Here is a 15,236-nt window from a genome sequence, read left to right as displayed (position 1 = left end):
AAAAAAAAAAAAAAAACATTCATCACTGTTTTTGCACCAACAAAATCTTCAAATAGAACATAGAAATAGAAAATAGAACATACTCTTAATGACACAGAATATTTCACAATAGAGGTGCCATCTTATTGAAAAGCACAAATGAGGTCTCTTATTTGTCCACCAATGGTGGAATTCAGTGTGAGTCTTTGCAACTGACACAGCCTGCCACAGGAGGCGCCACTACATATGTGGTTCCTCTGGGGCTCCAACCTACCTTGTGTGTGTAAGGCAGGCATGATAACCGCTACACTATGGAACCTATTGATCCATGCCATATAACCTTTAACCCTCCAGCTGTGAGACAACTGCACTACTGCACTATCCCACTATAGTATATTATACTGTGTAAGGTATACAGAACTACAGTAAAGAGGTTTTGTAAACACATCAATATATTACACATACAATTGTCAGACAGTGAGTAAACAACACATTTTAAAGAAAAAAAAAAGTACCAGAAATGTTGTTAAGTAAAAGTATCTTACCTTAAGTTCTTTTCAAGTTCAGTTTACGCAGATTGTTTTTCCCCGCATCAAATGTTGCAATGTATACTCAAATACTTAAGTCAAAATATGTGGTTCCTCTGGGGCTCCAACCTACCTTGTGTGTGTAAGGCAGGCATGATAACCGCTACACTATGGAACCTATTGATCCATGCCATATAACCTTTAACCCTCCAGCTGTGAGACAACTGCACTACTGCACTATCCCACTATAGTATATTATACTGTGTAAGGTATACAGAACTACAGTAAAGAGGTTTTGTAAACACATCAATATATTACACATACAATTGTCAGACAGTGAGTAAACAACACATTTTACAGAAAAAAAAGTACCAAAAATGTTGTTAAGTAAAAGTATCTTACCTTAAGTTCTATTCAAGTAAAAGTAAAAGTACCCATATAAACATCTACTAGAGTAAAAGTTAAAAAATGTCTTAGTTCAAAATTTAAAGGAGTAACAGTTACTTAAATACTTTAAATGACTTGCAAAAAGTTATACATCCGACCTGCAACTAGTTGTATTTAATCAACAATTCAAATGCAAATACTGTGTATTATCACTGCTATCACTGTCCATACAAAGCTCATAGTCTAGGTTGCAACAACCAGGAGCTAGTCTGTTATACATGAATTAGGATGATTTACTCAATTACAGTACTGTGAGTAAATCTAATTTGCTATTTTCCACCTCTGGAAATGGCAAACAGGAGAAATAGTCTAGTGACACTGATACTCAAAGAGTCAAGAGGAGGATTCTACAGTACAGATTCAATTCCATCTACTGCCCCCACTACCAACCCCAATGGGCAGGGTTGTGTCAGGAAGGGCATTTGTGGTAAAAAACAAAATCAAATGTCACGCTGACCCTCTTGGAGGGAAACCGGGTGAAAAAAAACAAACTATCATGTTATTTTTCGACATCTTTGTGTCTCCGCTTTTGTTATTGTTCCTTTCTTTGTCTTTGCTGTAGTTCGTGCATTTGTTGCTGTGTTTATCTTTCCTTCTGACCGCACTTGGCTTCCATTGTCGAGCCCTGTCTTCTGTTTCTATTCTGACTCTCTCTCGCCCTTTATCTCTTTTCATAAGCAGCTGCTGCCTGGCCTCAAAGGGAGCACTAGAAAGGATCCATCAGCCAGACTACTATTCTCAGGGGGATGTGTTCTGTGTATTGCTCTGTCCTGCTCACCACACCATTCTATCCAGCCAACCTCAGATAGCCTCCACTGTAGATCACTGAACATGTTTTCAAATTTGCTGCAAAGCTGCATGGAGCTATAATTTTGTGCCATGTCGAACACCGACCATTACATTTCCCAGAGCGACAGTCGAAGCATTTCCTCTTGGTATGAGGCAGACCTTTCTAAATAAAAGCCGTTCATGATACTTGGCTTTGCATATAGAGTGATGGATTGTTTATATTTATATATATACTGTATATTTTTGTGTGCATGTAGTTCCATTGGTATGTATTTAAGATGAACTACCAGAGATGTTGTTGAATAGTTTTTTTCCTAACGTCCATATTGCATATGTCTTCTGGGCGTTGAAGCAGCAGCTTGAAACTGAGCCGCAGCTCTCGGAGTGTCTGTGTTTGACTGAAACAAAGCTTTATTTATCTTCAAATAACAACATCTGGGCATGCTTAACAGCATGGATAACTAAACAAGCCCCGTGGACACGAAATCCCCCGCACTCATCACTCTCACTCCCTCTCCTCTTGTTCTCTCTTCCCCCTCTTGCCCGTCTGAAGGCTGTAGGTTGTTATTGTGGGACTGCTAGCACCACCAGGGCACATCAACCCTGATAATGTGCATCCAATTAATTATCCAAACCTTATCTAATTTGGAGGAGGTTGGTGACTGAAACAAAAATACTCCTAAATAGTTGCAAACAACCTCCAGCCAAAAACCAAGCATGATCTCCTCCTCCACCTTCTCCTCCTCCTCTGTAACCTCTGTGATCTAATGATACCGAGTAGGAGGATTTGAAGAGAGCAGTGCGGATCCTGTTTGGTCCAAGTGTCCATTGACAAACAGTTTTTTTTTCTCTCGCTCTTTACATTTATTCAACAGCTCCTTCAGAATTAAACAGACCTGCCCAGAGCCTAGCTCATCCTAATGAGTCCGTATCAGGTGGCCATCTGATGTGGTTTCTTTGTCTTCATGTTATCTGTCTTTGTTGACATCTGCAACATTTGCACAGTGCTGTAAGCAAGAGTCAGCTCCATCTGACACTCTTCTGAATCCCCTGCATTCCTCAGCACCTGTGCCTCTATGTTATTTAAAGCACTCAGGGGTTTTGCAGCAACCATCAGCCACTGGCTATTTGCTGTGTGTGTGTGTATAGGTCTGTGTGTGTCTGAAATTGTGTGAACAAGAAAACAGTTGATTTCCTGAGCAACACGGTCTGCACAGAATAGCACAAAACTGGTATTGGTTAAGAAGAAGGAGTTTCAAATTCACATGGATTACATATACATGTAATGTCATACAGCACTGTCCGAAAGGTCAACGTCAGAATATATGGTAACCATATCACCTGCCTCTGGAATAAATGCCAAGAACCAAGCCTTTTTCTCAACAAGTGCAAAATACAAAACATTTTTCAGGGAAAACACCTGGGTCACAAACTGCAGGCAGAGATGGATGTTCGCCTACAGCTGTTCTTAGCTTCGTCCCTACTGCTTCGTCGCTACAGCTTCCAGGGATCGGGCTGAAATCCCCATTAGAGCTTTTTGCTCCTCAACTGATTTATAAACTGCCTCCCAAAACTGTGTTGGTTTTATGTTGCTAAGAATTATCGTTTGGTTCTTTATAGGGATGTCCCGACCATAGCTTCGTTTGGTTCTTTATAGGGATGTCCCGAGCATAGCTTAGCATAGCTAATAATGCTTAATGCATAGCGGAGCATAGCATAGCATAGCTAATAATGCTTAATTATATAATACCTGTAGGAATCATCATCGGTTTTACCTCCGATAATGAAGATCCGATAACGCAACAAAGAGAATAATTTATCCTATGAATAAAACAATAAAATAAATAAATAACTTAAAATAATCTTTAGGTAAATTCAAGTACTTCAATAAAAATAAAAAAAAAACAATGAAATAATAGAGAACATAAAAATGTATACTTACAATAAATAAATATAAAAGATTTTAGGTCAAACTTACCGCAACATATTCTCTCACGTTAAGTCAAACTTACCGCAACATATTCTCTCAGGTTAAACGTTAAGTTTTTGAATGCTAAAATTTCCTGGGTTTTTTTTTTTTTTTTTTTGAGACAAAAAAGACACCGCATGATATAACTGCTGTTCCGCACTGTTTGTAAACTGAACATGCTTTCAACATGAGGCCAGGAGTGTGCCTCCTCGTCTTCGTCTGCATTGCCGACCGTTGATTGGGATCAAACAAGGGGGGTGGCGGCCGCAGTAGCCGCTGAACTACCCCGTGCCGCCGCTGAGATTGAGTATAGTCACCTGACGAGACTGCGCGGCAAGGGCTACATTTTATTGGTTAAACACAGTCACGCGGTAGAGACTTGGACGGAAGTTTCTCTCTGAGAAAATAAAAGTAGAGATACTGGATCATGGATGGCTCTAGCTTTATCCAGTATCTCTGATAAAAGTAACGAGCTCAGTATATGTGGCGGAGTAAGAGTACTGTTTCTTCTTCATAAATCTACTCATGTAAAAGTAAAAAAAAATATATAGTGATTTAAAATTACTCGTAGAATTATTTTATTGTGAAAAACCTACTCAAGTAAATGTAACGGAGAAATGTAACTGCCCACCATTGCGTATATATAAAAGTGAAACTCACTAGATGGCAGCATTGTAGCTCGTTTTATTAATATATTTTAATAATCTCGGAATTGTATGCAGAATTCTTGTGTCAGCAACTCATACAGTGGTTTTTACAGATACATAAATCAACAGAGAAACACTGCTTTAGCCTATCACCTTAGTGAGCAGGCGGCACTTAAATTCTTTAAATACCAGGCCACCACTGCCCCGTTACATCGGCATCGCTTGATATCGGAATCAGAAATTAAGCATTTGGACAATATCAGCATATCAAATATCGGCAAAAACTTAATATAAGACATCCCCAGTTCTCTTTATTTTCTGCAAATTATGGAACAAGAGCTGCAAAAAAGGAAGGATAGGAAATGTGAGTGATACTCTATTTAGCATTCCATAATTTTAATTGCAATGAAAACTGTTCCTGCTTGGATGTTTTATGTCAGTTTATCCCCTCTAGTCCCCTTCTATAAGGAGTTGATACCATCGACAGTTTTTAGCAACTGGCAAAATACCAAGACTCTGACATTTCTTCAATTTACAATCTTCTTTTCTGACAGGCAGACATACTTTGAAGTTTGCTTGTCAGGTAGCAGGTTAGGTGAAGCAGTACATACCCTGCAGCCCTTTATCTATCACTGTTATGTGCTGCTGCTAATCATCTGTCCCCTGCTAATCAAAGTGTCAACCGCAGTAGTGTGAGCCGACAGCCTCTGGGAAAATTTGGGAAACAGATGTTTCACATGTGCAGCGGTGCTTCTTCTTCTGTCCCAAAACTGAAAACAAAAAAAACAAAAACAAATCAAAGGAACGTCAATAAGACTGCATACATTTTTTAATATACAAATAGTGAATGTAACAATTATGGAATGGAAAGTAAATATCCATTATGTGGCTAAAACTATGCTAGAAATGTATTCCCTTATTGGCTAATTGTTCAGAAATCCAAATATAAATTCATAAAACCAACAAGCAAAGAGAAAGATCAGAAATATAAAGATACAAAATAATTTATATCTTCTGATTCAATATGGGTACAATGTATTTATTTATTTATTTTACCGTTTTATTATTTATTTTTAAATTCTCCAACTTCAACGTGGTTCGCAATCCCCTACAAAACAAAACAAAACTTCATGTTTCTGTTCCATCCTTTGCTTTCTACTCAACTGTCAAACTCACTTTCTTCTACAATGTTTACACATGAGACAGTTTTACTTCTTACTCATCCTTGTTTCACACCTACGAAGTGTTACCACAATGACAGCAGTTTCTTGAAGCAGACATACAGTACTTTGCATATCACGTTTATGCAAATTGATATGGTTCCTTGATGTCTAAATCAAATGTTAGCTACTTGCTTTGGTAAAAAAAATAAGAACTGACCACAGGTGAATTTGACAATTTTTGGTTCCAGTTGGTTTCTGCACCTTTACCTTTAAATATTAACCAGCCAATAATACCTTAACAGCGTTGCTTAGGCCAGATGTTTTATTACTCTGGTCAGATCTTGATACAATGATCTATGATTTTAGCAGATGTGTAGAACACATCTATATACATCTGTATATGCAGTTGGTTGGTTATGTGTTTGTTAGGCTTTTGTTTTTTTACGTGTGATTGACAATGATCGAAATGACTTACGTAACTGTAGGAGGAGCAACCCAGAGTGGGGCCACGATTATTGTAAATCACTTCCTTTTCGTTGTCTCACATAGGCAAATTCAGAGCAGCTACTCTGATAAAGATATTTTTGCAGAATTTGTCAAAATTGTCTTTGGAAGAATGGGCAGACACTGCAGAGATGCAGATATGTGCGGAAACATCAATTTTGCATAATATGTCCTCTTTAAGCACGGGAATGGGAGCAGGTCTACCAATCTGCATGTAGATATGATGCTGAGGACTTGAGTCTGCCTCTTACTCTCATGTTTCACCAAATGTTAAAACAAATGCGGGACGGGACATGTCAAAAAATTGTCTCTCAACCAGCGGCTCATGTGTTACATCAACACGTTCTTTCTTCAACATTTTTTTTCCCTTTTACTGTTATAATGTGTCACCTTCACTGACACTGTAATGTCAGTAGTAACACTTCTAATGAGCTGTAGTCACTGCACACTTTTCAAAAGAATCAGCAGAGGATACAAATATACATGATAACGGAGAGACTGATCTGATTTCCTCAGTCTGGTCAATCCCTCATTCAACACTTCAGCTGATTGGCCCGCAATCATTTGCCCGGCACTCGGATGTCACATGCCTGGCAGATCTGGGGGCAGTTGTTTTGCATGAATCTGCTCACAGTCTATGTACTTGTAGTCTTCCTCCTTTTCTTCCTCTTCCTCCTCCCTAACAGCACATGTCTCCTCACGTGTCTGTATTTCCGTTTCAGGAATTAATCTGACTGTCTCCTACGAACCATATTCATTGTTCTACATGCATCTACAGTAATGCGTGTGTCTTGTCACAATGCACATACGCCAGTCAAGACTGCCTGCTACAGAAATGCTCTCTACAGTCACCCAAAAGAATCCATGAATGTCTTCCCGTATGAAATCAGGCCAGGCTGGAATCAAATGTCTCGACTTTGTGAATTTGAAAATGCACTTTCCCCCATTCATTACAGTAAATGTTACTGCGACAGTGCGGAACTTTGATTAATTAATGTTAATAATGACCTTTAACTAACAATACACACACATTAAAACAGGGAGATAATAGTTGTTTGATGTTTGATTGTGCAAAGGAAAGTCATAGAAACAAATCAACAATCAAAAAACAGCTTTCATTTCAACTGTATGTATATGTGTTATATTTATAGTTATATGACATTCAACTGTATGTATATGTGTTATATTTGTAGTTATATGACATATAAATGCAGAGCAACGCAAGTCACAACCTAACATATAGTATAGGTTCAGATACAGAATTTATATGTACGTAACTGTGCTTGGACATTATTTTTTTAAGGCTGAAATTTAATATTGATTTTTCCTTTTACTTAAAGCACCATCTGGAAATTGAACAGTGTGAAGGAGGTTTAATGGAATCACACTGTCTATCTATCTATCTACAATATATGTGCATATATACATGAAGTATATATGTATGTATGTGTGTGTGTGTGTGTGTATATATATATATATATATATATACACCCATTCATCCGTCATGTTTAATATGTTTCTCCTCCTGACCCTGAAAATGTAAGCGTTGTCGAGAAAAGAGAAAGTTGGAGCGAAAGATCGTTTGATGGGATCCAGGGAGTTCAGAATAGTAAACAGGACTAAAGAGAAAAAAAAAAAAAACACAAGAAAAGTCAGGGTTTCCATAAATGAAGGTCAGTCCTCAGAAACTGACTCCTGTTTGTTAATCCTGATACTCCCTCGTAGCTTTTTTTTTATTCTGATTGACTTTTCTCTCAGTCATGCGGACTAATGTTAGTGAGAGGATAGCCTTGTTTTAGCCAGGGTCAGGGCTTCGATTTTTCTTCCAATATTTTGTCGGAATTTTTATGTTCTCTGAGATCAAACGTCCTTTAAGATGTTATTTTTTGGGGATATCTGTGAGGAATATAGATTAAATATTTAACTGTATATATATATATATTTTATTTACTTGTTTGTTTTTTTTTTGTCTCTCTTCCTTCCTTAGATGGTCCCCTGGGACCTCGGGGACTGGTAGAAGCTACAGAGATGTGCACGCAGGAGTGTCTGGTCCTGGGACATTCGGACAACTGCTGGATGCCTCCAACGTTAGGAACATACTCGCAACCCAAGACACACATGTCCAGCTTTGAATCCCAGAGGGAGTGGGGACCAAAGGAGAAACTTATCAATGGCCATACTCTAACCAGAGGGTGGAAAAAAGAGGGTGGACGATCTGAGAGTTACGGCGACAGGAAGCAGTTCGGGAGCGGAGAAGGACACTTCACCAACTCTGGAATGGCCGACATTCCCCTGGTTAGTCTAAAGTCCTGCCAGTCAGGCTCCTGCCCAGACAGCCCGAAAGATCAGCAGATATAAGATGGAGTTCGCGCCCGTGCTGCCAGACGTCCTTTCATCTGGGCTCCTCAAAGAGACAAAAAGTTCTCACCTGAGCACCTCTTCTCTTTTCACACTTTTTTCTTACTGAATCTTTTCCTCCCCCCTGAAGTTGTTGCTTCTGCAGTGCAAAGGCCACACACACGTGGGCCCCCAGACCACGGTGCTTCTGCTGCCTTCAACCGTACTACGGCTCTTTAACAATCCACTCTTTTTGAACTATCATGAATATCCTTCAGCAGCATTTCTGTTTTGTTTTTTTTTTTCCTTTCTTAATTTTGTCCAAGAAATGGGAGGGAAAACAAGTAAAAATTGACAAAAAGAAGACAAAATGCAAGAAAAAAAAAAGACTGTGGCTGACCAATATATACAAATATGTGTGGTGTGGTTGTAATTGAGTTGTTCCGAACTATATTATTCAACACAATCAAAGAAAATAGAATTGTTCTAATGACACTGCTAGTAGACACTCGTTTATTCCGTCATCGTCTGTGTGTTTGTAAATAAGATGTAATAATCACTATCATGTATCTGTAATAACCACAGAGCAGAACAGTACTCGGCGTTGTTTTCCTGATGACTACCATTGGACAGTACTCAACAACAAAGACAACTAAACAAATATTTTTGCCAAAACCTCAGTTGATTTCCCCAACTAATTTTTTCCCATTCTGTACTATAATGAGTGTGGGCCACATTTCATTTTTACTTTAACTTCAAGCACTGCAAAACCACAGAATGATCTCTTAAAAAAAAAAAGCAAAAAACAAAAAAAAAAAAAAAAAGCATTTTGTATCAAAGATGTCAGTACTCGTTATGTGCATTATAAATAGGAAAAGCTCTGAAAGCTCTGCTCTGTACACTGGTTTTTTGAAAGTGTCCGGTACAATTACATAGCAATATATTTGTAAATGGCTAAATGTTTTATCTAATGTTGATCTTATTAATGTATAGATTTTATTGGCGTTTCGATTCCAGGTCCGCCAGCTCCGATGGTTGACGTTTGTACATATTATTTCCACATAGATTCTACTTCTCCATCACACACTGGTTTAGGAAAGCGGTTCGTTCACGGTGCCTTCATACGACTTCTTCAGAAACTGGATCGTTCTAGTTCACCTGGAGACAACAGGTGGGATTAAAAGGATATTCTGTCTGATAATTAAATGCCTTATAAAAACGTGCAATCGCCTGATTTGGAGTTGAAATAATCGATTTGAATTGAGGAAAAAATAAATAAAAAGGCATGTGCAGACAGATCAACCTTGAAAAACTCATCTGTCATTTCACTGCCTGAGTACAAATGTTCTATCTCACAGCATGGAAGGCAATTTTAGACAACGGAAAAGCATGCCAGAAAATATAGCTTTGAAATCTAACTTGGTCATTTTTTGTGTCATTTCTATTTGTTGGAGTAAAAAAAGTTTAATTTGTGCATCACAGTAACGTTTTTATTCTGTAAAACACTTTCTTCATGTTTATACCACAGTATAAAAAAAAATGTTAAGTGAGATGGAGTGACTTTTTTCGCGGTACGTTTCCCAGTTGTGAGGGTGTTTAACATCAAAGATACTGGAACAGTTAACCCCTGTTAATACTCTGCAGCTATTCAGTGACTGCAATAAATGTTTTAAAATCGTGTGTGTATCTTATTTATGTGGAGGGTGATCCCATCGAAGGGTCCATCGGTCTGTTTGTTTGCAAGCACGTACGGTTAAGACTCGCAAAGGTATTTAATCCTGTCTGTAAAGGCTCTCAGTCGCTGAGGTAATTTAGCCCTAGAGGTTCAAGAGTAAGGCAACTGAACTGAAGTGGTCTGAGAGAGAAACTATCAATAAATGGATGACTCGACCAAAATACCAACTACCAGCCAAGGTATATACAACGTGATCCTGAGTCAGTTTGGAAAAAAAAAAATCAGACAAGCAGACAGACAGACAGACGGTGAAAACAAGTCTTCGGCATTAGAAGAAGATGTTTGGTTAGATAGATAGATGGATGGATGGATGGATGGATGGATGGATGGACAGACAGAGACAGAGACAGAGAGACAGACAGACAGACAGACAGATAGACAGATAGATAGATAGATACAGTACATTCTGCTGTTTGTTTTATTTATTTACATTTAATTCATTGATATGACAGTTGACTTATATAATATATATATAACCACAGAAAACACTGCTCTCTCGGCTAAAATAGTTTTGGAATTATATGTGATATCATTTTGCACATATTATCAGGAGTTCCTCGACTTATGTGGTACTGACCTTCTACAGCGTGACGTGACTCGATTTTTAAGTCCTAAGTCGAAACTCACACATTGTACATGGCATCGATGTCATTCACCCCTGCAAACACAGTAGTGACCAGTGTTGGTCTAGTTACTTGGAAATAGTAATTATTTATTGATTACTGATTACTTCTCCAAGAAAGTGCTCCAGTTACTGATTACTTATTTCCCAGAGTAATTAGTTACTTTAATAATTACTTTACTTTGTTACATTTCAAAAACATGCACAACCTAAATACTCTATGAAACAATTGACCTTTGAGCCTATTTTTATCCTTTTTTGTGTATTTTATCGTATAAGATTCAATCAAATGAAACAGTCTCTTTTTCAAAACTTGTTTTATTAGTTTTAATCTTTAAACTCTTTGTACATTGTATTCTGAAATTAAAAATTAAATTAAATTCAACAGTCTCTGACTTTAGTTAAATTATTCAACATTTAAACCTATTTTCTGCACATTTCAAAATATTTTAATGAAAAAAAGCAAGTGTTTCTTCTGTTAATTTATATTTCTGCATATCCCAGTATATAAAATACAATTTTCTTTTTTGTATTTAGACTCCTTCATTCGCATAGATGTAAACATTGAACCTATAGAAAGTATAAGATACACATAGGAGAGCACCGAAGGTGGCAAGAGAGATTTGCTGTGTTGGAAATCAATTTCTTTTCTTGGTTTTATTTATTTTTCCTAGGGGAAGTGCCTTCAGGGGGGGGGGCTGACCCGCCACAACTTTGTCACTTTAGCACACAGGCCATGGTTGCTTAGCAACAACAGCAGCAACAGAAGCAAAACCCTGGAGCAAAAAAACCATAAAAAAATATCCAATCATTATTAGGCCAGTTGTTGACTTGTGATCAGACTCTGGGAAATTCTAACTAACTCTGAGCATCGCTAACGGGACACTAAATAATAGGAGGAAATAAGAGAAAATGCGTGTTATGATTCAGTAAAAGGAGTTTATTAATATATTAACTGAAAGATCTTTGCACTTTCTTTTAAACTTTTCTCCATTGAGTGTTGTAATGATGTGATTATAAAATAGTTATGGCGCTAGTAAATGAAAGAAAGTACTCACAAATTGAAACAAGGACAATCCAGATTTTGGGCGCAGTACTACATGTTCCCAGTCCATCCCAGGGGCACATTAAGATACAACCATACACACTCATATTCACACTTACACAATTTAGTGCTATTACTCCAACACCCCATTGGCCAGCTGGATTATGGAAGGAAACTGGGAGACAACCCTCACACAGGGAAGTCATGCAAAGTTTACACAAAAAGATATTTAAAAAAAATTCACTTATCACTAAATACAATGTTTTTTTAATCTACTTTGCTTTATTAAAAAAAAAAAAAAAAAAAGATCACAGTGGATTGTAAAAATTCCAAATCTGTTAATAACCTCCAGTTCGTTGTTTTGGAACCCTGCACTGGCATAACCAAGACACAACCAGGAAACACATTTTTAAATCAGAAAACAAAATTAAATGGCAGCACCATCAGAGTTACTGCTGAGGCCAGCTTTAATTTAGCAAGTTCCATTAATCTCATGTGACAAGGTTATAGTTTTTTAATTAGTAAATGACTTAGATACTTTACGGACACCATCCCTTTAATGGTTACGTTGATGGCTGCAAGTCAGATCATTACATTTAAGTTTCAAACCAGGGCCAGTCCAAAGGTGATTTTATCTGTAAAAAAATATTTGAATCACTCTCTATAGATGTTCGGGAGCGGATGCAGTGCTATGCTGTTCAACTTTTAGGAAGATAGAAATATATTTCCCCCTGCCACTGGCCTCTGATTAAAGGCCTCAGAAAACTAAAGAGAAATGATGTGTTCTTTATCCCTGTTTTTTTTTTTTTCTTTCCACATTGTAAGTTCATTTGATATATTTATCAGCCATTCTTAAAAGACTGGCTTAAACTTTCAGTAGCTGGACTTGCTATCGACTGGGGAAAAAAAAAGAAATTCTAAGGAGATTCAAAGCCAATTGCCTCAGAAGTGTGCAGTGAAGTAAATTAATGTCACGCCAAAACCAAGAAAAGGACTCTTCAATCACGTTCCCTTTTTATATATGGCTTTGAGGATATATATTTATATATTATTTCTTTCAGTGCGGGTACTTTGGCTTAGAGAGAGGAACAGAACAAATGTGCAGCAGGGAGCTGGTCTGAGGAGGACAGCACTCTAGACAGCGGAAATACTCCACACCGAGATACTAACAGAAAATGGGCAGAATGTTGTGAGGTTGTGAGCAGTAATGTTCACGGTGTCCGTAATTGGTTCCACTAAAATTAACCCTTAGGATTTTTCCTTTATTATTATTATTTACTTTGAAATGCTAATGCTACCATGTAAAGCAAACCTGGGCTGTTTATGTAGCTCTGGCCCGATATCTGCCTCTCTGTGGCCCACGTGAGGTCAGTTATTATTGAAGCCACCATTTTTTTTTTTTCCATTTTCATATTTTCTTTGGTCACACCAAAAACCATAAACAAGAACATTTTCACAGAGTGCACATTTAATAATGAAATGGACTGCTGAATATTTATTTAGAGAAGTCAAGATAAGGGGTTGTGTTTCATTTGTGCTGCACAGTTACCAATGTGTGGGATTACAATTAAAATTTTCACTACATAACAAAACAAACACACAAAAAAAAAATACAATTCTAACCAAAAGAAGAAAAAAAAAAACTTCATCTCACATCATCTTCAAAAGGTAAAGTAACCTGAAAACAAAGTCAAAGACTCAAGTCTGAAACTCAAACTGAAGTTCCACCAACCAGGCCTCTGGATCAGGCATGGGCAAAATAAGGCCCGGGGGCCGGATGCGGCCCATTAATCCGGCCCGCCAAATCTTTCCAAATGATATAATCATTTATATTATCGTTATACTTCTTTTCAGCTTTTTTAATCCGGCCCGCCAAATGATATAATCATTTATATTATCATTATACTTCTTTCATTTCCCTGCAATATCCACGTTTCGCCAATAGATGGCGTAGAAAAAAGCATTTTAGCCTTTATGCATGACTTTTACATGTCATTTATCTTAGTTCACGCAAATGCTCCATCTATCTCCTGACCCGACCCCAGTGTTAAATTTTAGGAGAATTGTGGCCTGCGCGTCAAAAAGTTTTGGTCCTGAGACATTTCGAGTGCTAGCCTGACAGCATCACTTGTTACCATTCACACATCCATGTGCCATTACAGCTTTTAAAATTACTTTTATAAATTATTTATTATTTACTTATTTCCTTCCACAAAATTACTATAAACCAGGAGTGTCAAACATACGGCCAGCGGGCCAATACTGCTTGCCCGCTTGGGGTTTCAATTCAGCCGGCTTGATGGATTTTGAAAATAAAATAAACTTCATGATCACGAAATGTTTAGTACAATTATATTTCATTAAATATGAAGATTTATCTAATACATTTGTACTTATTTGCATGAAAACAAAGGGGGAAAAACCTGGACTTGTTATTTATAGGTAATTGTGTTATGAATGTACTGCTACTTGACATTTAATGGGTTTATATGCGGCCGCTAAACTAAAATGATTTTGACACCCCTGCTATTTTTTCCCTTCTGCTGTTGCACAATTTCATGTTCTGCCTCCCATCTCCAGGGTCTTCTCCTCGTCTCATCTCACCCACCGTTCCTCGTCGACACAGACTTCATTTTTTTATCTCCAAACTGCACACCATCATCTGTCCCTCTCACGTCTCCTTATTCAGTCGCGTTTGTAGCCGTCATTCTTCAAGTAAATCTAAGACATGACAACACAGTCGAAAGATAGAAAATGTAGCACAAACAAATGTATGGAATAGAATGGGTATATGTAAAACGGAGCCACATCAGCAACATGGTTCACCATGAAGGTTATAACTGGAAGACTGTATAGATGTAACCACACCATGATTGTTAATGCATGTTTCTGCAATTGATTGTTATTATTTATAAGGTTACAAATATTGTACATTGTTGAATATTATTATGATGCTCAATTGGGTTTAGGTCAGGGCTCTGGTTGGGCCAGTCAAGAATGGTCACAGAGTTGTTCCGAAGCCACTCCTTCATTATTTTAGCTGTGTGCTTAAGGTCATTGTCTTGTTGGAAGGTGAATCTTCAGCCCAGTCTGAGGTCCTGAGCACTCTGGAAGAGGTTTTCTTCCAGGATATCTCTGTACTTGGCCGCATTCATCTTTCCTTCAATTGCAACCAGTCGTCCTGTCCCTGCAGCTGAAAAACACCCCCATAGCATGATGCTGCCACCACCATGTCTCACTGTTGGGATTGTATTGGACAGGTGATGAGCAGTGCCTGGTTTTCTCCACACATACCGCTTAGAATTAAGGCCAAAAAGTTCAATCTTCGTCTCATCAGACCAGAGAATCCTCCAGAATTTCTCATAGTCTGGGAGTCCTTCAAGTGTTTTTTGGCAAACTCTATGCGGACTTTCATATGTCTTGCACTGAGGAGAGGCTTCCGTCGGGCCACTCTGCCATAAAGCCCCGACTG

The 15,236-nt window shown here is 37.9% G+C and overlaps 1 protein-coding gene across 5 annotated transcripts in view; it reads left to right on the top strand.

Moving 5' to 3' along the window:
• pcdh9 (protocadherin 9) overlaps positions 1–10,040 on the top strand; it is a 189,564-nt gene extending 179,524 nt beyond the window's left edge. For all 5 annotated transcript variants that reach the window (XM_008309924.3, XM_017032446.2, XM_008309923.3 and 2 more), the window contains one exon: positions 8,013–10,040. In XM_008309924.3, the coding sequence (XP_008308146.1) occupies positions 8,013–8,383 (371 nt within the window). In that variant the 3' untranslated portion in view covers positions 8,384–10,040. The remainder of the gene's footprint in view (positions 1–8,012) is intronic.
• Positions 10,041–15,236: the final 5,196 nt, after the last annotated feature.

Source organism: Cynoglossus semilaevis, chromosome 5, assembly GCF_000523025.1.
Source record: "Cynoglossus semilaevis isolate Cse_v1.0 chromosome 5, Cse_v1.0, whole genome shotgun sequence".
NCBI lineage: Eukaryota > Metazoa > Chordata > Actinopteri > Pleuronectiformes > Cynoglossidae > Cynoglossus > Cynoglossus semilaevis.
Note: the sequence above shows the minus strand (reverse complement) of the source record. Positions and strands in the feature narration are given on the sequence as shown.